The 24,907-nt window shown below is 34.7% G+C and overlaps 1 protein-coding gene across 1 annotated transcript in view; it reads right to left on the bottom strand.

Annotated features, from left to right (window-relative positions):
- LOC106468421 (15-hydroxyprostaglandin dehydrogenase [NAD(+)]-like) overlaps positions 1-18,721 on the bottom strand; it is a 24,444-nt gene extending 5,723 nt beyond the window's left edge. The window contains exon 1 of the mRNA XM_013928849.2: positions 18,460-18,721. Coding sequence (XP_013784303.2) covers positions 18,460-18,552 — 93 coding nt within the window. The 5' untranslated portion in view covers positions 18,553-18,721. The remainder of the gene's footprint in view (positions 1-18,459) is intronic.
- Positions 18,722-24,907: the final 6,186 nt, after the last annotated feature.

Here is a 24,907-nt window from a genome sequence, read left to right as displayed (position 1 = left end):
GAAAGGAAACACTGTATATAGTATTATAAAGTTCTGATGACCTACTAAGGAGATATTTAAAATACCATTTCGATGAACAATCCGAGCCATCCCTATGTATGCTGTGCTTCAGCCTGTCTGATAATTGGTTATTGCATTAAAAATATTGTGTCGTTATTCATACTCGTTCTCTCCGTTTTTCTTCCCAGTTTGACAAATTTCGTCTGTCTTATAATACAAATATAGATTTTTCTGTTATTTTATAATGCAGCGTAATATTGAACAAAACGCATTGCTTGGAGCTGGTCTTGATGAATGACAGTTAGATGTAAGAATCTAATCGTTCGTCTGTAACTGTATAAAATGATTATGTGATGTGGAATAGTTATTATATAGTTATGTATGTTTTTATGATTTCTTGGTTAGCTGCAGTATGAAAAATATAATGATACCTCCTTGAGCCATAATAAAAGTAATTGAATTCATATTTAGATTACGTAAAATTTTATTAAAACAAAATCTAAGATATTAAAACAAAATCTAAGAAACATTATAAAAAAATTTAACGAAATTTTAGTAAAAAATTTAGCATTATTTCATTTTTATCATCAAATTTGGGTCGAAATCAAAGTAATGTTTTTGAAATATAGAATATATTTGTATATTGTGCTTTAAAAATTGTATGGTAACACACATTTCTACGTGTTCAAAAAAAAACACAAGCCTTTTTAGAACGTTACTATATTTATGTTTTTAAAATGAGCCTACTTTGGATTTTTGTTTTCGTAATTAATTCATCTCTCTTTGTTCCTTCTTATTTAGGCCCAGCATGGCCAGGTGGTTAGGGCGCTTTACTCGAAATTTGAGGGTCGCGGGTTCGAATCCTCGTCCCACCAAACATGCTCGCCCTTTCAGCCATGGGGGCGTTATAATGTGACGGTCAATCCCACTATTCGTTGATAAAAGAGTAGCCCAAGAGTTGGCGGTAGGTGGTGATGACTAGCTGCCTTCCCTCTAGTCTTACACTGCTAAATTAGGGACGGCTAGCGCAGATAGCCCTCGTGTAGCTTTGCGCGAAATTCAAAAACAAACAAACAAACTTCTATAATTTGAACGTTAGTGTTACAGGATAATTTCGTCTTACTTATGGTTACTACTATTCTTTAAATTTTTTTGACCGATTGAAGTGCCAATACTTAACATAATGTTGTAAAAGAGTATTCACATAACAATAATAATTGAATTATACCAACATCATCAGTATTGGTTTTAAAAGTTATAGATTTATGATGCACACGTATTCACTATAGTGATTTCAAATGAGTGCCAAACAATTATACTACATTTGGTGGTCTGCATCAGAAACTAGCTAGACCAGCAACAAATTCCAAATTATTTTGGGGCTTGGCATGACCTGATGGTTAGGACGCTCGAGCTGGAATCTGAGGGTCGCGGATTCGAATGCCGCCACCGAACATTTCGACCTTTTGGCTGTGGGGACGATCAATTCCAAGATTGGACTTAGGTGGTGTTGACTAGTTGCCTTCCCTCTAGTTTATCGAGCATCTCTGCATGAAATTGAACAACAAAACACTATTTTGGAGTAAAAAACTGAGTTAATTACATCGAATTATTGACTACGATTCCAAGGTTTCATATTTCGCGTCTCATTGCTGCCTAAAAAGCATTTTGTACTTGGGGTCATTGGTGTATTATGACCACTATTAATTCTTTCCATAGATCCCTCAATGTTTATGTGCACCAGTTAACAAGACCGCGTTTAAATAGAGTGAATGCAATTAAATTATGCTATATCAGGGGGCTTGGTGGGTGCGTCTTAAAATGGGATTGCTATAATTCTAGTTTCTCATGAAAATAAACATTAATTTCGAGGCGTGGCTAGAAGCTTCTGAACCTTCATCAACTTCAAATCCTTCTTAATTATCTTGTTATCGATATCATGAGATATGCTCATTTTCATCAAACTGGCTTTTAGGGTCAGAGTGTTCTCTTTCATAAACACAGCATTCACTCTGCAGGTGAGGGGTGTTGCTCTTGGTTGACTTTGGAGTTGGTTTGGATACTTTTTCTACCTTTACTTTGCTTTGGAAGTTGTTTCGTTTTAATAGTTCATTCCGTGTTTTGTCAGCACTCCCCGAGATCTTCCAATATTCACAATAAAGTTTCTCAACCGAATCAAACTCAGCTCTTTTACCAAACGGACCGACACTATCTCTTCTTTGTTGTTCCGTTTTCATGGAAACACGGACAGCTCACCTCAGTTACAAAGGTTGTGTCTTTACGTCATTTAATAACCAAATATACTTACTCCAGCCACAAGTCTGACTGTGATGCTATTACATTGTCGAATGGTCGTACATTAGCTGTGAACCAAATATGTAATGTATTATAAATAATTATGGAAACAGTGAGGAAAAAGGGTATAACAGGAAAATTCTACGTGATCTTCACCTCTTCATTCTACAGTAACTTACTGATAGTTTAGAACGGGACTGGTTGACATGTGTAACTCGAAAACTGCTGCTGAGGAGGGGTATCTAATTTATAAAATTGAAGGGGTATCAAACCACAAACAGTGAAATCAGCAATGCTATAAATATGTCCTCTTTACAGATGAATCCCAGTTTGAACTGTTCGACATCAATTAATGACAGTTTGTTCTATGGCAGAAAGGATAACTGTATCATTTACAGTATACAACACCTACAGTGAAGTATGGTGATGGGGATCAGTACAAGTCTGAGGCTGAATCCAGAATCACTATGCAACTGGAAAAGGTAGGGGGGGGGATGATTGAGACAGTATGATTTACATACCAATCCATTCCTGGAGCTGATGGAAGCTTTCAGCGGCCCTAGCTGCATCTCAGCTAATGGTGCCGGTGGTCTACATAAAACTGATGATACTGTGACTGTTGAAAACTACATGCAGATTCTGATACCATTATCTCAGGAACACGACTCATCAGATGGAAAGTTATCTTCTAGCAAGCCATTATTGTTTCCAATTTTATGTTTATCCTTTTGTTATAATGGTTATTCTGCACTGTTAGCTTATTATATGGACTTAGGTCTAACTTAAGCTTCCTGGGCTGGCCGAAAGTCGCGAGTATTATTGGGTTAACGACCGAAAATACTGCTAAGAGCGAGGGTATCGAACTGATAAGACAATGTATTCTAGTCAGTACAAATAATATAGTCAGAGTATTATATCTAATTGTCTATGTGCTCATTATTAAGTATATCTTACTATAATGGGCGTAGCGTGTACGTATGTATCTATATATGTGGCAGAAATAATAAATACAATGTGGCACTATCTACTGAATGCCACCAAAAACAAAAGTCCATAAAAAATTTCACACTTTGGGCATTCAAGATTCAGACAATTAGAAAAAATATCTGGTATGTGGAACAACCGTTTCTTTATCACACAACACAATTTTAAATAAAAGTACTCTCCTCACAACAACAACACGAATTTCACTGGGACTGTACGTGAGGGTTTAATTATATCTTTATTGGTGTAATTTGTAAATATAATACTAAAAAATGAACTTTTTAAAAAACTTATTTTTTCAATAAACGGTACCACTTTTAGTGTATAAAAATATTACAGTTTATATCAGTAAAATTTATGAAAAATTTGAGCTCTGAACAGTGAATCCTTTTGATGCAATGAGTTATGTATGACTAAAGAGAACAATCCGAACACTTTTTCCAGTGCAGTCCCCCCCCCCAAAAAAAAGATATTTTTTTTATAAAATGTTCACTTTTCTAAATCTTTTTTTCAATGAGGAATGCATACTGCGATTAGTAATTACTAGCACAAACAGCCACCTGTAGGACGGTGTTTCTGTTAGTATTTTTAACTCTGACCTACGTTGGTAGCTTGCTTTGATCAAAATGTAATATTAAAGATCGTCAAGGAAGTTAACATTAACCATCGATTAGAAAATTTGTATTGATTGTTTATAAGTAATTTTAACACGAACATGGACGTGTTTACACATGTGGGATTGAGTGGCTTATGAGTAGAGTATTCCAAAAACAATCCATGTATATTAGCATATACTCCTCCGCAAAAATGTTAGGATCAGCCAATATGAGGAAGGCCTTGTAGTCTGATTATGAAGATTTATTGAGGAATAGAAAGAGGCGTCACATAACACTTACTCAGTTTCAACATCATTCACCAAATGGCTTGGCTTACAATATTACAAGTTTTCTTCACCTAAAGAGCAAAGTAGATGAAAAAGAAATGACATAAGCATATGTTTTAGCGAAGCCTACACTGAAACCACAAACAGAAAACCCTCAGGCAAGCAACAGAAATGGATTGTATCACTCCGTTAGTTATCTTGTTTCATCGCAGGGAATACTTAACGCAGTAATACTTATCTTTATATTTATTCCAGGAAACCCACCTAACTTTTTTCCATGCAGACTTTACGTGAATGACTTCATTATCTAAAGAATCTCCGTACCGAATTCGACTTGTGATGAATGACACAACAAATGTTTTTAGAGAATGATAATATATAAAACTACGTTAATATAGTTGTCTCCCAAAACAAAATACAGCTTACTACAAGAATATAATTCAATCTTATCTTATTACGATATGTAATATATAAGGCAATATGTTGCTGTCCCTAACTTTGAACTACTAACCGGGGGGTAAGGCAGCTAATCAACAGCACCCTATCATCCCTACTAAGGGATTGACAGTCACTCTTATCACGCACACATAGCTTAAAGTGAGGGTAATATTTAGTGGCTTGCTTGAATTCGAACCCAGCTAGACAGCTCCGAAATCGAGAGTTCTACACAGAGCCAAGCCACGCCCTAACTAAGAGCGATATAGTGTCACAAGATTCACCGTATAATAACACACACGTGGTTTATTTCACAAACAAAAATTACTATAGAACATGCAGTACATGTAGTTTGTATAAATCACTGAAGCCATAGATAAAAAGTTTCCTCGTATGTTTTGAAATAAATGTACCCCGTTGAAATAATCAAGAAGAGGAGGGTCCTTGTAACTAGTCATTAAATGTAATTAGTTCTATTCGATATCACATTTTAACTTATGTTGTTTTTCAAACATAAACATAGTTCTTATTCCTCGGTACTTCCTTAACATAATTCATAGCCGAAAGAGATTCGAATGAAATTAGGTCATGGATAAGTACGATGTTAGTTATAAATCGCCCCCTGGTGGGTCAGCGGTAAACTTGAGGACTTACAGCGACATCTAAAGTTCAATTATTTAGCAAGATACTCACAATGAATGATAAACACTGAGAAATAATGTAAAACAGTAGCCTTTATTAGACTTTTGTCTATTTTAACGGAACTGAAGCTTCATTAATTAAATACTTTTACAGTAGTCTCTCTGCAGTATTAAATGCTACATAATTATTATTTGAACTAGATATAGCACACATCATCTCGCTAAAAACAATTATCATATTTTAGATTTCTTAGTATTATGTCTCCAAACAAAGGTTATATTTAACTGCAAAAAAAAAAAAAATCTTAACATAATATTTACTCAGTATCTTAGGGATGAATATTAATATTTTTTCTGTAGTATACTGCTCAATGCCAAAGGAAATTACTGTTACTCATTTTTTAATATTTTTACACCTTTTAAATCGAATTTTTCTAAACCTGAATTTATGATTTACCAGCCTTCATTTTCTGTGAAAACATTTATTCATTCTTTAGTTGCCCTCCGGTGGTGAATCAGTGGTAAGGTTGCGCATGCGCAAGCTAAAATCCATGGTTCGATTCCTCACGGTGGTCAAAGTGCAGATAACCAATTCTGTAGTTTTGCGGTAAAAGGAACCAACCAAGCCAATCTTTAGTTAAAGACTAGTTAACACTGGGCCTAAAACTTTCAACTTCGGTTTCGTCTTTTAACTTAAGAGGGAATAGTTACTTGAATATGTTTAACATTATTTTTTATGTTATGTTATAATTTTTCAGTATTTTATCTGCCCAGAGTTATTTATTTCTAAGAAATAAAGTGAGTAAGTTTTTAACTTTCGTGAAGCTATGGCCCGGCTAGGCCAGGTGGCTATGGCGCTTGACTTGCAATCTGCGGGTCGTGGGTTCGAATCCCCATTACATCAAACATGCTCACCCTTTCAGCCGTAGGGGCGTTATAATGTGACGGTCAATTCGTTGGTGAAAGAATAGCACAAGAGTTGGCGGTAGGTGGTGATGACTAGCTGCCTTCCCTCTTGTCTTTCACTGTTAAATTAGGGACGGCTAGTGCAGATAGCCCTCGTGTAGCTTTGCGCGAAATTTATAACAAACTAAACCAGCCTTTGTTTGTGTTGAACGGCCAATTTGAGAAAAAAACTATTAAAAGGAAAATGTTTCTTTTTGTGAGGGAATTTCACGAAAAAAACTAGACTTCTTCCGTTAACTGATTGAAAGAAATCTTTCAATTACAGAAGCACGAAAAAATTATATATATCTATAAATAATTTTTTCTCATGTCGAAATTATATGCATGAATGATTTTATTGTACCATGCCGAATAAATTGATTTGACTTGAATGTCTCCCCTTTCACACTTTTTATAGATATGATAACTGCCAAAAAGAGCTCAATTCCCTAGCGGTATTTTCTTGCGCTCAGTAAAATGACAAGGAACGGTGGCATCCAGCGGAAGAATTCCCTGTGGCTACTTAGCGAAGCTAAACGCTCTAGTGTGCTGGATGTACCATTTGCATTGAAACCAAAAAATGTTTGCGAGCAATGCATTTCAGTCAGTCTTCTTTACTTTAAAACAAACGAAATATAATTTTCCTCATTGAAATAACACATGAAATAACCAAATATGGTTGTAAACTGCCAACTAGATAACCATATTACATATACGCTCTGATTCAATACAATGGGTTTACTGCACATTTTATATTTATTCACCATTATTTTTAGGAAAACTACCGTGGAATTGTTTCGACCAGCATTTGCTAGTAAGAATGACAAAATTAAGTTAATGTTGATAGCGGTTAGGTTGTTATATGAATGTGTTTGGTAGATGGATTCTGGTAACTAAATCTATTAGACCTTGGTTTACATTTTATCGAGTTATATATATCATTATAGCCTAACTAACTAGAGCCATTAAAAGTAACTTAAAACTGTAAATTAAATACTCTTGAGGATTTTAGTGTTCTTATATTCAGACTCTAGTCAAACCAACTGACTTTTCCTATCGCCTCCTTTTGAAACTTTACAGTTTGTTTTTATTTATTTTTAAATATCTTATTTACGAATATAATTATGTCAAATATTTCTCCGTTTTATTTAGAAAAATAAGTAAATTAGGACAGGTCAACAGGCCATTTGGATTACAGCTATGTTACCGTTAGGCTACTAATATTAAATATGATATCAAGTATTAGAAGCTATAACATAATGTCCTTTCATGTTTAAAGCTGTGCAGATTGGCCCTGTCGTAAAGCTTTGGATTTAGAAATTGGGAAGCTGGGTTAGAATCCGTACGATATTACCAAGTGCTCCCCCCCATTACTTTAACCTGTTGGTGTTTATATATAAATATATATAAAGAGACATGAAATACCCTAGCGTGGATATTAGGTAGTAGAGGGCTGCTGACTCGTTGTCCCAGTGGCTTAGCGATAAGTCTGAAGGCTTATAACGTTAAAAACCAGGTTTCGATACCATGAGAGGTACAGTACAGATAGCCCATTGTGTAGCTTTGTGGTTAGCAACAATCAAAATTAGGGACGAAGGCTAATAGCCTTAGTAGCTTTGCCATTAATACAAAATACACGAAAACGTTTTTAACTTTTTTTAAAATAAGTTACAGGTCCAAGGGGAGAGGCGTATAACATTACTAATTAATTACTAGATAAACTAAACTTGAAATGGAACGGTCTCAATAAAACATTTAGTCATAATCAATAATAATAGATTACTTTTCCAATTACTTTAGCCTACGACTTCTTGGAGTTCATAACACATACTTATTCTAGAGTTTCGTTTTCTAGAAAAGGGGACACTATAACTTCCAGAAGGGAACAAAGTACCGAGTTTTTGACTAAACACCTAACTGTTTTTCTACTTCTTATTGAAATTAGGCTCTTGTGCTTGTGTACCCCCCCCCCCATTTACAACCTTGCACTTAATCAACCCCTACGTCACAAGAAATGGTTTCTTTAATGTTTTCATTATTAGTTGTAGTGTTTGTTGTGTTAATGACTATTATAATTTATGTCATGATATGGTGGTCTATTACTTTTTAAAGGAATAAATGAAATCAGGACACTCAGAGGTGATGCCAGCCTCTTCTCCGTTAGGGGGGATGAGGTGGGTTAGGGGTTTATTCTACCTCTCGTGGGTGAATATTGTAGTATTTAGGAAGTAAACTAGCTTTAACAGTAAATTTGTTGGGTGGGTGCGTGGGCTACAGGGGAGGCTAAGGCACATTTTGGGGTAGCTTCAGCCTCAGCAAGACCCTTCCCACCGTCCCCTGGCCACTTGATAAAGTGCAAACCGAACGTAAACCATTAATATACAGCTTTAATATTTTATTATTAAATCTAAAGCGTTTAAAGCCTAGCTGTAAGAATTTCGCTTCCAAACTAAAGACTGTAGAAAACTAACTAAGGCAAAAACTACACTGTCAAAACTTTATCATTAACTTGGAAATTTTCAAGATTTAAAATGAGTTGTTTCGTTTATTATTATTATTATTATTGTCTGCGCTCTATCCAACGAGGTGAATCAAGCTTCGGAGTTTTGTGCTGTAAGTCCGTAAATTTCTTGCTGACCCACTGCAGGACCTTAAGATAGAAAGATTAAACCATCTGTTTAGGCTTTCTGTATAAAATAAATTGTTCTTTAAATACACTTCCAGGAAGGAAAAAGTGTTATTTTATATTTAACAACGAAGTTTCGAGCAACTATTCTTTGTCGAGTTTGATGGAGAATGACGGTTGTACGATCTAATGGAACAAAGAGTAATGCATCTCGAATAAGATATGACAAACAATAAGCAATGTATATATATATACATAACACTAGAGAGAAATATCAAACTTAAAACCATGTGACACAAAATAAAACTGTATACATATGTATGTATATAGAAAATTAATACTTAAACAGTCAAGACATTCACACGCATATAATACTTCCTGTATGTCTATCATATTGTTTAATTTTGTTGTATTGTTTATTTTGTTGTATTGGTCTTGTAGGCTACTATTTTACATCTATTTCGTGTATATGTTCTCTAATGATCCCTACGTTACATATAGCTTTACTGTGAAACTAGATACATGATTTTTTAATCTACAAGCTCAAAAAGTAATTTCTAAAAGATGAAACTTATTAGTGAAAATACAGTAATACTAACAGTGGGATTGCTTAGCCCCTAAAATCAAGAGAATCGTTCAAGTTGTGATAAAAGCACCAAAATGAGCAAAGGTGTATTTAAACACGTGTTCTATTAATTAAAGACGAGTGCTAAGCAATAATGTCACTGGAACTGTCGCCATCTTGGATTTCAAAATGGCTGCCAATGATATTAAGTTTTTCATCTAACTTTGCTTCTATGTTAGAAAAAAGTAATTTTAATGTCTAAATACACGGTATATCAGTTAGGGAAGTCTTCATTTGTAATATTTATGTGTACATAAATGATAGAAAATTGATTTTTTTTCCTTATCGGGCTGTGCCAAATGTTTCGCAGGTTGTAGTTATAAATTTATTAGAACCATTAATAAGAACCTTGACAGGAGAGCATCTTGAATTTTAGAAATTTAATATTACATCTGGTTGTAGAATAACGGTCATAATGTTCACGTTCCCTTTCTTTTTCTGTTTAATATTGTAGCCTTTTTACCAACGCAATTTGAAAAGCTACAGTTTGCTTTCAGATGGAAGTCAAGATTAAAGGACAATTGGTAATGCATTTTTTTCATTTTCAGGTTTAATTACTTTTTACAAGAATTGAAGATACAGCACTTAACTTATCTCAAGTACAGAAAAAAATACACCTTAATTTGATTAACATTTTCTTTTCCAGATGTGCATACTCAATAACAGTAGCAGCTTGTGTGGTGACTAGTTTTGCTTGGTAGTGGAGTGGTGGTGTGGTGACTAGTTTCGCTTGGTAGCGTAGTGATGGTGGTTTGGTGGTGACTAGTTTTGTTTAGTAGTGGAGTGGTGATGTGGTTACTAGTTTTGCTTGGTAGTGGAGTGGTGACTAGTTTCGCTTGGTAGTGTAGTGATGGTGGTTTGGTGGTGACTAGTTTTGTTTAGTAGTGGAGTGGTGATGTGGTTACTAGTTTTGTTTAATAGTGGAGTGGTGATGTGGTGACTCGTTTCGTTTGGTAGTGTAGTGATGGTGGTTTGGTGGTGACTAGTTTTGTTTAGTAGTGGAGTGGTGATGTGGTGACTAGTTTTACTTGGTAGTGTAGTGGTGGTGGTGGTGTGGTGACTCGTTTCGTTTGGTAGTGTAGTGATGGTGGTGTATTTATGACAAGAAAATGTCTACTCCAGATAGAGAATGTAAACTTGTCACATCCAAAGAAGAATCACCCCTACAGTTCTTTGAAAACATGCTAGGTTTCATGTTTTCTATGTCAGTCAGATGAAAACGATAAACGCTTAATCTGTCCTGCAAGGTCAAGTATGAGTCATCCATCTGGCTATAACTATATAGCAAAACATTCGGTAGAGTTTGACCCAATAGTATGTCTTCCAAAAACCATATTGCCCAATAAGCTTGATGATGGCACAGGAATTACTGACACTTTCAAGTCAGATGAAGCAGTATTTCACAAAAACCGTTATCTACAGTTCTCCAACAGTAGACTAGACAGAACCAAACAGAAGAGAGTCAGAAACATCTTCAAGAAATGATGGTGGTACATTTAAACCTAATCCCATGAAACCTAGATCAAGTTTCGATGTGCCTACTAACACTCCAACGCCAGGACCTCCATGTTTCTTTTGTAATGAAGCTGGTAGCCAGATTCATAAATATAGCACTGATGAAACTGATGTACTTGTTAGAGATTGAATCGTGAAGCTTACAGACGCTGAATTACTTGCTAAGATAACAATGTCAGAATTGTATGTTTCAGATGCGTTTTATCGTAAGAAACGTTTCGTGAATCTTTATAATCGCACGTGAAAAACCTGTATTGAAAAAAGTAGTTCAAATAATATAATTTCAGCAAAATCAGTTGAAATTGCTAAACTTATCTCCTACATTGAAGAATATAGTTATCGCAAAAGCCAATTTCCAAGTTGTGTGACTTGAAAAAAGCTTCAAGTAAACAGGTTAGAACAATTAGGCTCTGATGATGCAGACATCGTTAGGAGCATAAATTCAACTCGCCTTAAGGAAAACCAGTTTGCCGCAAATACTTAATTGAAAGCTTACAGTAAGGGGAGGAATGTATAACTTGCATTTTGAAAAAGACATAAGAAGTGGACTTAAGATTGCGTGTGAGTATTGCTGACTCAGATGTTATGATATTTGCAAAAGCTGTCTCAGTTGTCCATAGATCTTTCCCAAACCAAAGAACATTCTTCAATGACTGTCAAGAAAAAGCTGTACCCGAAACATTATTAGTTCTTGTAAAAATGATTCTGGAAGGGACTAATATACAACAACATGTTGTGGACGAAAACCCAAAATCATGCAGAGACAATGCAATCAATGCCATATCTCAACTTCTATTGTACAACATGTGTCACGCGCCACAGCAATTTCAGCATGTTGGTTTACTGTGCCTAAACAAGAAGTAAGACTCTTATAAACAGATTACATGAGCTTGGTCTTTCAATATCTTATGACATGGTTTTACAAGTAACCTGGCAAATACTGTCTGTAGTCACTACGAAGAGAAAGGTGTAGTGTGCCCTCCAACACTGAAAAAGTATGTAATCATAACTGCAGCTGTTGACAACATGGATCATAATCCATCCGTCGCCAAAGCTTCAGATTCATTTCATGGCACAACTGTTTCATCGACAAACCACGTTTCAAATTCAAATCAATGTGTCAACAGTGATTTATTCAACATCAATGAGGCTCCTAGACAGAGATATACGTCTCAACTTCTAACAAGTTATTCGCAAGTCCCATTCGTTTAATTGCATAACAAAAGCCTTAGAGACCCCTTAATAGAACATTGAAATTGGTCTTCACAGTTAAGTACTTGTAAGAGATTGTATGTCATATATATATTCTCTATTTCAATGTAAAGATATCCTGATGACATGTACCTTAATTAAAATTTTAGAAGCAAAGAAGAAGTTTGATTTTATAATAATTTATGAAATGACTTAAGCAGGCTGAGATAAAAAACTGTTGATAAAATGTTTCTTTCTTTAATACACTTTAAGATAACACTGTATATTACACTCAGACTTTACTTTTATAAAGTGTCAGACATTAACCTTAATTGAACTACACAGCCATATACAGATATATATATTCCGAAGTAGGCTTATTAGCTTTCAAAAACAGTTATTTTAAAATAGAATATCGTTAAAGTATAGTATTACTGACAATTGCATTTTTAATGCTTTGATATTTTAAAATGGCATGCAATAGCAAACAGGACTATAAATAAGTGTCAATTAATGTTATCGTTTAATTTATTCCAGTAAAGATGTATCTTTGGTACTAAAACGCACAATTAAATAACTGATGAAAGGTATTTTGATATTTCTATTAGTCATACATAAATAAATGTAACAAAATCTGATTATATTGGTAGAAAATATATATAATTAGTCGTTAATTTTGCATTTTTATCTTAATTAGAACCTAAAATATAGAATATTAAAAATTTTGGCGGCAACCATTTTTAAGTCCAAGATGGAAGCCGTTCGATCCAAAGTTCAATGTGACATCCGTTCTTGTTCAATAAAGAGTGCTTGGAAGGAACTTTGTGCATAGTTTGTTGCATTTATTACAAACTGAATGATTTTTTTTGCTGATATAGAACCAACAAATGCATATTTATTTTTTGTTCGGTGGATGTATTTCGTATAGTTGTTTCAGTTGTTGAAATTTTTACTTTGGTTTTAATTATTTCTTGAATTCCCCTTACTTTAAGCATTTTGTTTTATAATTTAATTTAATTGAAAAATTCTAACTGATTTCTAGCTATTTGAAGTTAAATTGTAAAACATCTAGAAGGTGTGATAGATTATATTTCGTCTAAAACAATATCTCGTCTGCTTTTTATTAAAATCCGATTCACGAAAACGTCAACGATTAAGGTGCAAGTGTTTAGTAAAAATAAACTTCAAACATTTTAAAATTTTGTTTCATCTCTCTTTAGGCCTGTTACCTACGTACATTGTTCATGCCGAGATATAAGCCAGTATCACATTAGATATTTTGTGTGCGAGTAAAGTGTTAGTGCGTGGGTTATGATGCACAACAGCTGACGGTATCGTGGTTAGGACTGTACCAATATAGTAAGAATGTATAATTATATACAGTATGTCTTCGTAATAAAGATGCATACTATCTGTATGTAGAAAAAAAAAAGCATCTGAATGTCATCTTGTACATTTTTGGTAGTAAAACGCACAATTAAATGATTGATGGAAATCATTTTGACATTTCTATTAGCCATACATAGTTAAATGTTGCAAAATCTGATCCCATGAGTAGAATAACATATAGTTAGACTTTAGGCTTACATTTGTATCTTAATTGGAACAAAAAATATGGAATATTACAGATTTTGGCGGCAGCCGTCTTGAAATTCAAGAGTTTAATACAAAGTTTAGTATGGTACCCGTTTTGAATGTACTTTCTTTATATCACAAATGCAAGAAATTTCTGCTAGGAGACACAGTTGACAAATTCCAAACGTCTCGAAACACTTGATTTGTCAAAGTGAGACTTGGTTTGTATTTTTTTTTGTTGTTGTTCTAGCAGAATACTTTTATACACTCACACTAATGAGTATTTTCACACTTACGTATTTAAAATTGCACATTATTTTAGCTTATAGTCAGTTATATTTCAACAAATAAGACTATTCTGTAATATATGTTGCCTATTTTGCTTCAATAATTCGTGTAATAACACGTGACTTTGATTTCCTGCTTTTTCATTTTAAATCGTGTTTATGTTGTTGAACATTTTTGCTTATAACAATTATTAATTTCTTTCTTGTGTCTCACAAGTAGGTTTACCTTTCTTTTTTGAACAAATAGAAGAAAAATCACCGTGGTTAGTCACTATAAAAATTAATTGTTTGGAATTATGTATACTTATCCAAGTGTTTAATAAATGTTCACATGTTTAAACATAAAAGCTTCACATGTTTAAACATAAAAGCTTCATATGTTTAGTTTAGTTTCCATGCTTTCTTTTGTTCAAACATTTACATGTCAAGTGTTTAACTTGTTTCTTTACTTACCTATGCGTTAAAAAACAAACCAAACGAAAACAATAACTTCAATATTCTGTTTTATACACTTTTTCTATGCTTTCTTTCTGCCTTAGATATTTTTTCTGTATAATGGCTGATGTACGATTCGTTTTATTTTAAATGTTAACAAAAAGTTTGTATCTCTTTTTTTATGATGGCACTATTACTTTCTTTGGCCCGGCATGGCCAGGTGGTTAGGGCGCTCGACTCGCAATTTGAGGGTCGCGGATTCGAATCCCGTCACACCGAATATGCTCGCCCCTTTCAGCCGTGGTGGCGTTATAATGTGATGGTCAATCCCATTACTCGTTGGTAATAAAAGTAGCCCAAGAGTTGGCGGTGGGTGGTGATGACTAGCTGCCTTCCCTCTAGTCTTTCACTGATAAATTAAGGACAGCAAGCGCAGATAGCCCTCATGTAGCTTTGCGCGAAATTCAAACCAAATTTTTTTAAAACTTATTTTCTCATGAGATGGAAAATTTTAGCTAATACATGTCCATTTTTTTGGGGAGAGGGGAAATGGAATATCAAAAAAAGCAAAAAAAAAAAGAAACAAAATCCAGCTACTATTCAGAAACTAATATTACATACACATGTGAAAATGACCCTTCTTATCTACGGGATTTTATAACAACAAACAAAAAATCTTGAAATAGTAGAAACACGTGTATTTTGTTGCTTTCATAAAATTTGCAATAATGGCACTGGCACAGGAAGCGGGGGTTCGGGATCCCCACTTTTCATTCTGTTCCAGTGAAAAGGCACAAAATTAGGAAAACTACTCTCAGGAAAAGCAGGAGAATGCATAACATTTAACCCAGAACCCCAAAACTTCTAGGGCCCTAGGTCTAAGCGGCCCAAGACCCCGGCCATAATGGGTGCGCCTATGGTACAGAATCCTTCGCTTCGCTCGGGCACCCCCACTTTTAATTTGCCTCCTACAACTCTATGCAGTTAATCTTTGTTATAACCTAAAATAATGAACATGTTAACCGCTCTGCCCCTTTTGGTCTTCGCTCATATTGTATTGATTCAGTACGGTACCCACTTTCTGGTCTTCGCTCATGTTGTATTGATTCAGTACGGTACCCACTTTCTGGTCTTCGCTCATGTTGTATTGATTCAGTACGGTACTCACTTTCTGGTCTTCACTCATGTTGTATTGTGCTCGATATTGACTCAGTACGGTACTCACTTTCTGGTCTTCGCTCATGTTGTATTGTGCTCGATAATGATTCAGTACGGTACCCACTTTCGTCTTTGAAATATATTAAATTGTTTTGTTCTCTTGTTTTGTATAACGTATATACAACGTCACATATCGTATATACAACGTCACATAACGTATATACAACGTCACATAACTTTCAATCATAACACTTTGAAATAGAAATACCATCTAACTTTAATTACAATCAACATAAAGAAAACTTAATATTTTATATATTTGCAACTCCAATTTTAAGTAGTAACACAATGCATAATTAAACATTTTCAGTATTTCTTTATAAGTCAATCTTTATTTAGTGTGTAGTCTGAGGCCTAGTGATCAGGTGCGTGTGAAAGGTCTGGTGTTAATTTCCCGTTGGCAACAAATGTTTGTTTGTGTTGAACAAACTTGGATTAATAAATGTCGATACCTTATAGACGGCAGTGAATACCACAGAAAGGTATACTTAATCGACTGTTCAAACCAAAAACGCTATTCTTTTTTTTTACTTCCCTTTAAAAATTAATGATTAGCCAGGGATGGTCCAGTAATTTTGGATTCGCATCCTAAACATCGGTGGGAAAAGATTAAACATGGGGATACGTTGACTCTAGATGTCACGTGCTTTGAAAAATGGTATTGTGAAGTGTTTAGTAATATGATTAGTTTTGATAACACTTGAACTTTTATTTACATATTTACTGTACTTTTCATTTTGCACCACCCAATACCAATCGTTCTCGATATCGCGTGCTCGTTCGTTGCCATAGCTACTCACCTACTACGTACCACGTAACCATATCATAACAAACTACCTTACGAAGAGAAGGATGGCTAATTTTTCGGAGAAATAAAATCCATAAATAGTAAACCTACACGAGTTATGTCTTAATCTTACATACAAATTAATAACAAGGTGTAGCTACGCAACAATGTTTTGTGGAATTGAAGTTGCATATTATTTTCAATTGGTGTTTGTTTACGAATCAGTGAAGGTAAAGCGTTTACGATCAAAATAAAAACCTGATAAAACAGAAGGTGAAATTAACATTTGTAATAAACGAACATCTGTATATTTGGCAAGAAATGCCTCCTGGTGGATTAGCGATAAGTTTCTAGGTTCGTAATGCTAAAAATAGAATTTCAGTACCGCTGTGGGCATAGCACAAATGGTTGGATTATTGCGTAATTTTGCACATAACAACAAAGAAGCGAACAGGGAAGAGTAAGCGCAGTGTAATCCATAAACGAAGTAATCCATTAACGATTTTATTAAATAGTTGATAAATATTCTGGTATACATTTTCTCTAACCATTAGGTGCGATACGATATAAACTGGAAATCTATTAGGATGATAGATATTTGTGGGTAAAACGTTTCATACCATAGGTGCGATATGATAAACTGGAAATCTGTTAGGATGATAGCTATTTGTGTGTAAAACGTTTCATACCATAGGTGCGATATGATAAACTGGAAATCTATTAGGATGATAGCTATTTGTGGGTAAAACGTTTCATACCAAAATGTGAATATTAAAACTAGAAACAGCACTACAAAATGCGATATTCTGAAAATACAATCTTAATGCAAACGGGAATATCCTATCAGTGAGGTAAGACATACCATATATACAGATTAAATTGATGCATTGGAAATAATAATAATAATAATAAACATTGGAATTATACATTACAAACGATCACAAAAAATATATATTGCAAATAATTTGTTTGTTTGTTTTGAATTTCGCGCAAAGCTACACAAGCTATCTGCGCTAGCCGTCCCTAATTTAGCATTGTAAGACTAGAGAGAAGGCAGCTAGACATCACCACCCACCGCCAACTATTTGGCTACTCTTTTACCAACGAATAGTGGATTTGACCGTCATTTATAACGCCCCCCACGAGCATGAAAGGGCGAGCATATTTGGTGTGAGGGAACTCGAACCCGCAACCCTCAAATTGCGAGTCGAGCGCCCCTAACTACCCGGCGCAAATAATGGTTATAATGATAGAGATAACATAACTACTTAAATAATAGTAAAGATAGAAGTATTTTAGAATGAGAAAAACCCAGTAAGTTTTAATGATAAAATTAGATTAAATTAAGGTATGTAGTTTATGTTAACGGGGAATAAAGTAATAAGGTCGGGCGATAACTGTGGGGCTCGATTTGTTTGTTAATTATTAAGCACAAAGCTACATAATGGGTTATGTGTGCTGTGCCTACCAAGGGTATCGAAACCTGGTTCTTAGCGTTATAAGACTTCCCACTGCTGAGCCACCTCGGGGGGGGGGGGAGTGTCTCAAAGGTTGGGTTTTGTTTCGAAAGTGATTGTGATAAAGTTCAAAGCAGTTTTAGGGAGTTTGTTTGTTTGTAATTAAGCAGAAAGCTGCACAATGGGCTATTTGTGCTCTACACACCACGGGTATCAAAACCCGGATTCTAGCGTTGTAAGTCCACAGACATACCACCGTGCCACGTGGGGGGGGGGAGTTTTAGGGAGGAATATTATAACTAATACAACCTTCATATAAGGTATCTGGAGACAAAAATCATAAACTGATATTGAATATCGATGCTACAGATAAATGGATGCAGTCGGTAACTTTCAAAAACTTGCATTAATAAGAAACATTCGATGCGTTAGGTGCGGTTAACTCTTGTCACTAAAATGTTTTGACGATAAATTTAAAAACATGTTTTATAAGCCTACCTCGAGGTTTCAATTTTTGTCATAACACAACTTTTTATTTCAGAAATTCAACAGCTACCTACCTTACATTCATTTTTGAGTAGCACTTGGGAAAAAGCTTTGCCCAGACCGCTGGCACCCCCTGTAACGATGGCAACTTTTCCGGTAAGTTCCATAGTTGTCGACTGGTTACAAGCTGCACACAAAACTCTCAACTTTTCCAACCTTCCACTACAGAGGTTCGTCTGCGTTGAACGTGAGCCAGGAATCCTACTACCAGGCTCACCTGTATATGCGTTCCTAAAGAACCGCAAGGAGCATACTAGCGTGACGTCATCGACAATAATACTGTCGAATATCTACGGAGTAGTTCAGGAAATCGTGTATGTATTGGGGTCGAGGTTACTGCGCAGTTGCAACTACCAAAAAAAAATAAATAAATAAAAAAATCTAGGGACTTTTAAAAGTATAGGAAGATCAATTTGAAGCTTAAGAGCGTATGTGTATCTGGTTAATGTCATCTTAGTGGGCCTGTGGGAATTACGCTGAAGTCTTTATCCAGTTTACTATTACATTTTTTTTTGTCACCCCAGCGGTTCAGCGGTAAATCTCTTGGACTCATAACGCTAAATGCCGGGTTTCGATACCCGCGGTGGGTTGAACAAAGATAGCCTAGTGGGTAGCTTTGTGTTTTACCTTAAAACAACAATAAAACAATTGTTATTGTTATTTAAAAATGACAAATAAACTGGTGTAATTTTCAGACGTGTTAAAATGTTATAGATAGTTAAAATGTTATAACCCAATTACATTATGCACAAGACTAGTCGAATTAAGTGTACAGATTTATTGTGGTAATAATTCAATAACTATTTATTGGATAGATAGAGCATGCCACCAGGGGCGCTATTACTAAAGATTAATGTATTAAATTGCATCAGATGTGTAACTTACAAATGTCGTAATGGAAACCAAAAAAGGGTATTCCATGAAAATATTTTAGTTTTTATGAAGCCGCCCTTGGATATATGAAGCTCCCCAGAGGCACAGCGGTATGTCTGAGTACTTATACCGCTATAAACCGGGTTTCGATACCCGTGGTGGGCAGAGCACAGATAGCCCATTGTGTAGCTTTGTGCTTAACAACAAATAAACAAATAAATAATCGACAACGAATATATATTGAAAAATTGTGGTTTATATTTTTATTCTTTCAACGTTTTTGTTCGCTAGAAGAAGTTTTTTTTAATGAGTAATAACTGGTGAATTCTAGAAATTTCATGAAAATTTAGACCATTGTAGAAAACTAGTACACTATAAAAATGTCAAACTGAATGAATGAATTAGTTAATCAGTTCAATGTCTGTTAAGTGAGTTACACAGTGAATTAGTTAATCAGTTCAATGTCTATTAGTGAGTTAAACAGTGAATTAGCTAATCAGTTCAATATCTATTAATGAGTTAAACAGTGTATTAGTTAATCAGTTCAATGTCTGTTAGTGAGTTACACAGTGAATTAGTTAATCAGTTCAGTGTCTATTAGTGAGTTAAACAGTGAATTAGCTAATCAGTTCAATGTCTGTTAGTGAGTTAAATACGTGAGGATACGTTAAAACAATAGTTTCAAACTAGTAATCCTCTGACGGACTGTGGCGGACATATCAGGTCGTCACCAACGATTTAAATGTTATTTTGCGTGAAGCACTAAGTAAAAGCTATAAACCCAGATGATAAATTACAATAAAATAAAAATTAGGGTACCCGATAGCACGGTTTTTCAACTCTAGTAAAGGGCCATATATATAGCTGATGGTGGGTTAGTTTAGGATAGTCAGGGAAGTGCTAGCTCGCGGCGGCTCATAAAGTGCTCGTCTCACCAATTGAGAATCGCTGTTTTATGGTATTTATTAACACAATACATTGTACCAGAAAAACCACGTGGATATACACGTCGCCGTCTTTTTTTTTGATAATATAATATGTTATGGATGATAACTGATGTATTCCTCAAGGATTGATTTATATTCTCAGTTAATTCTATGCTATTTATTTATAAAAGTATTTTTGCTTATTTGTTTGAAGTTAAGCTCGAAGCTATACAATAGGCTATATGTGCTCTGCCCACCACGGGTATCGAAACCCGGTTTCTAGCGTTGTAAGTCCGGAGACATACCGCTGTGCCACTGGGCAGGAGGCTGTTTTTTTTTGCACTATGTAGTGCTTTAAAATTTTGATTGATTATACGTTTTTCTTATATATACGTCTGGTGCACATGCTTCAGTTATTTACTGTGTACAACAAATAAGCTATTTTCTGTTCAACACGATGGAAACGAACACATTAGCTAAGTACATGTGTAATGCCATCAAATGTTACTTCACCTCATTCTTTATCAACTACAGACGGAATAAAATCATATCGTCAAACGATACATCAGTATTATTATCATCATTCAAAACATTTGTTATTGTATTATCATCTGCATAACGTGAGCCAGCAATACCTTATCTCTTACTGTCACTCTTATAACGCATCCACAACTTAAGGGGCCAGGTGGTTAGGGCGCTCGACTCACAAGCTGCGGTTCCATCCCCGTCCCACCAAAGATGCTCGCCCTTTCAGCCGTGGGGGGCGTTATAATGTGTCGGTCGATTCCACTATTCGGTGGTAAAAGTGTAACTCAAGAGTTGACGGTGGGTGGTGATGACTAACTGCCTTCTCTTCTAGTCTATCACTTCTAAATTAAGAGAGGTCAGCACAGATAGACAGACCTCTTGTAGATTTCCGCGAAATTCAACAAACAAACAAAGCCAATGTAGGGGGAGCCTATAGCAACCCTGCTTTTGAAATTGCTACTGCAGTCGAATCTAACAGTTTTTTATATATAAGAAAATATTTAATTCTGTCATCTTTCCAAATGTCAATTCCTGGAAATTTTACGAATAAAAACAACAAAAAACATTGTGTATTAAATGGCCAATCCGCAGGTGCGGCCGATCTATCGGTTGAAGCCCGTCCTTCCGCGCAATATTATCATACCTTCTTATCCAATAAAAATCTATTACACACGAATGGCAACAAAATATTAAATAGATTTCTGACCACTAGATGGCAGGTACTTTATACAATTATATACTTCTGTAAAAATCAATGCTTATCTTCAATTTTGTAAGCAAAAGAAATAAACAAATAAAATATGTCGAAATATCAGGTAATCGTAAATACCCTGGAGGAACTTACACATTTTGATAAAAAGTTTAGAAAAAACGACCTTTACACTCTATATACATATAAAATATATATTATTTAATTTTAACCAACGTTTCGCCTTTGTGGCTTCCTCAGGGCAAATTAATATACACGAATGTTTGATATTAGGTTAAAATAGAAATATATATATATATGGAGTGCAAAGGTAATTTTTTCTCAACTTTTCATCAAAATGTGTAAATACCCGAATGTTTAACTGTCCAGGGCACCCTTTTTAGAGACTGGAGATATTAAGTCAATTCTAGGAGGCCTTATGGACATCAGTAGGGTTGGTAATCTTAGAAAAGGTCCACCCATTTCCAAGTGATAATGAATACTTTTGCAAAGTCTAAGTAAACATATTTTGAAGTTTGGCAAGTTTCTTAGGTAATCAAGATTTCTGTGTAAGTTAATACGCATCACTTGTTTAACCTACGCATGACAAACATCTATGATTATGTCACAATGAAGAATCTTTGAATATTTTCCATGAAGTTTTGTCACTTATGAAAGGCCGAATTATCAAAAATTTCACTTCAATATTACCATCTGGATCAACATACCAAAGCGAGGTATAATCTTCATATCATTGTCCCCCGGTGGGACAACGGTAAGCCTACGAAGTTGCAACGCTAAAATCCAGATAGTCCAATGTGGCTTTGTTATACAATAAAACACACACGCCTCTGACTTTCCGTTATCAAACTTTAAACTCAGTACATAGAGTCACAATTTAAATATACGTTTCTAAAAACTACATCATTTTTTCGAACCTCTTATAGTATAAAATTTTAAAAGTTTAACAAAGTTTTGAACGTGATACATTGGACTTGACATTTATTATCCTTATACGTTGGAATGGATTTCAAACAATTCTTTTAAGTTTTGTGAATTGCATAGTATAGAAAAACTAGCTGAGTTACTCGGCGTTGCACGGTGAAAATTTAGATGTATAGATCAGTATTTTTTCAGCAAATTATTCAGTAAGTGGACAAAAGCTGTGATGCGAGAAATAAAAAAGTATTTAATCAAACAAAGCTTTATTTGAATTTAGATCGTGTTTGAGCTTATGTTGTTCTTTGAGTCTGAAGTCGTACATCATGTTGCTCCTCTGTTTCTTGCTCTCCGTAAGTTATTTGTCTTATTTTTTGTGCTTGAAGTCTGGTTTGACGTTGTTCAGAAGTTTTTTGTTGTCTACATCCAGCTTGCCTTGATGATTCTGACTGAATTCTGGCTTTGTGCTGTTCAACAGTTTCTTGCTGTCTTTGAGTAGCCTGCCTTTCAGCTTGAGCTCGAAGTCTAACTTTACATTGTTCCAAAGTCTCTTCCTGTATTTGAGCAGCCTGTCTTGCTGTTTGTGCTTGAAGTCTTTGATTGCGTTCTTCTTCTGTTTCATCTGCTCTTTGTGCTTGCATTCTTTTAGCGGCAGAAGACTTTCTATAGAAAGGGCGTTTCATGGGTGACATAATCACCTATGTCACTAAACAATAATTTGCAATTCACAAAGTTACTAAATCACTTATGAAACCACTTAGCATTATTTAAAGAAAACTGTTTTTGGAAATACGGAATTGACAGCAAGGTGATCTAAGTTTCTCCCGCCATAACGCTTTCTATGTGCAACATGTGCTTATGTTTGTATGTTCATTACAAAAAAATGGCGCAATAATCATTCTTCAAGATCTTGTTTTTGTCATCTTACGCCTTTTAATGAAGATGGGAACATTGACAGGGAATAATATTATAGAATATGCTCGGCGAGAGGTTTTCGTTTATAAAATTTTGTTGTTGTTCTCGACTTGATTTTTATTTTATTACCTCGTCTCCATAGTTACTATTTGCAAATAGTCAATAATATTGTAGGTCCATTTTATTGCTGTTCTTTCTACGAGCCGTTATAACACACTTTCATCTCATCATTTAATCTCTGTTGTGCATATATTGTTGTATGTTTATTACAAAAAAATGGCACAATAATCATTAATTGTTAATTTCGTCATTAAATACTACACCAAATACAATATAAATAGCACCATTATATCTTGTAAAAAACTATAAAATAAGATTGATACTAAAAATCAATATTTGACAGCATGATAAAATATTAATGAATGTATTTTGTGATATAACAAAATAATTATAACAACGTAAATAAAGCTGTCAATCTATATATATAAAAGAGGAGGTTTGTTTGTTTATTTGGTTCGCTATAGGAAACCAAATAGTTGAACTTACAAATTTGAAAATAACTTCATAATAACCGAAAAGAAAATAGAAAAGAAAAGATAAAGTCTCAGAGAACAACACTCATTTAAAAATTATAATAGGCTTAATACTAATGTTTTACGACAAGTATAATTTTATAAGTATTGTTACCTGAATATTCTTTGGGAAGGTAGTTACTAAATATTGTTGAACAATAAGTTGCTAAATGATAATTTCAACAGTGATTATGCTATAAACGTATCTTAGCAACGTTATGTTAGTAAAACTTTTTCGAAGATTTAGTCAAGTACTTCAAAGCCTACGCATATCAGTATTATATCTTAAAGACGGAGAAGTAATATAGAATAATGAAATTATCATTAGCAATTTTATTTGCTTTAGTTATGTTTGCTGTCAAAACCCAAACTCCAGTGTTTGGAAAAGCTATATTACCTACTAAAAATGAGAAAAACCCGTACCATCCCATCCAGCGAGGAGAGAATGCGGTAGTTCCTTGTATCCCACCTGATTACAAACAAAAACATTCAATCACTGATGTTGTTAGCTACGTTTGGACAGACCAAAAAGGTACGATTGGATCTATAGAGGACAAAATCAGAGTGCAAAAGTATACAGGTGACCTTTTAATTCAGGATGTTCAAGCTTTCGATATGGGCCATTACAAGTGTAATGCTGTATACTGGAAAGAAAACATGGGGACACGAACTAAGCAAGAAATCGTTGTTAAGTATTATTTACAAGGTAAATAATTTGTACTGAGTATTTACAGTTTGAATCTTTACATTTCATTTAATAAATAATTGTAACTAACATCGTATTTTAATTAACGGGTATTATAGTGTTTGTTTGTTTGTTTTTTAATTTCGCACAAAGCTACACGAGAGCTATCTGCGCTAGCCGTCCCTGATTTAGCAGTTTAAGACTAGAGGGAAGGCAGCTAATTATCACCACTCACCGCCAACTCTTGGGCTCCTCTTTTACCAACGAAAGTGGGATTGACCGTCACATTATAACAACCCCACGGCTGAAAGGGCAAGCATGTTTGGTGTGACGGGG

Source organism: Limulus polyphemus, unplaced genomic scaffold (assembly GCF_000517525.1).
Source record: "Limulus polyphemus unplaced genomic scaffold, Limulus_polyphemus-2.1.2 Scaffold3003, whole genome shotgun sequence".
Classification (NCBI taxonomy): domain Eukaryota; kingdom Metazoa; phylum Arthropoda; class Merostomata; order Xiphosura; family Limulidae; genus Limulus; species Limulus polyphemus.
This window is presented reverse-complemented; position numbering and strand designations above follow the sequence as displayed.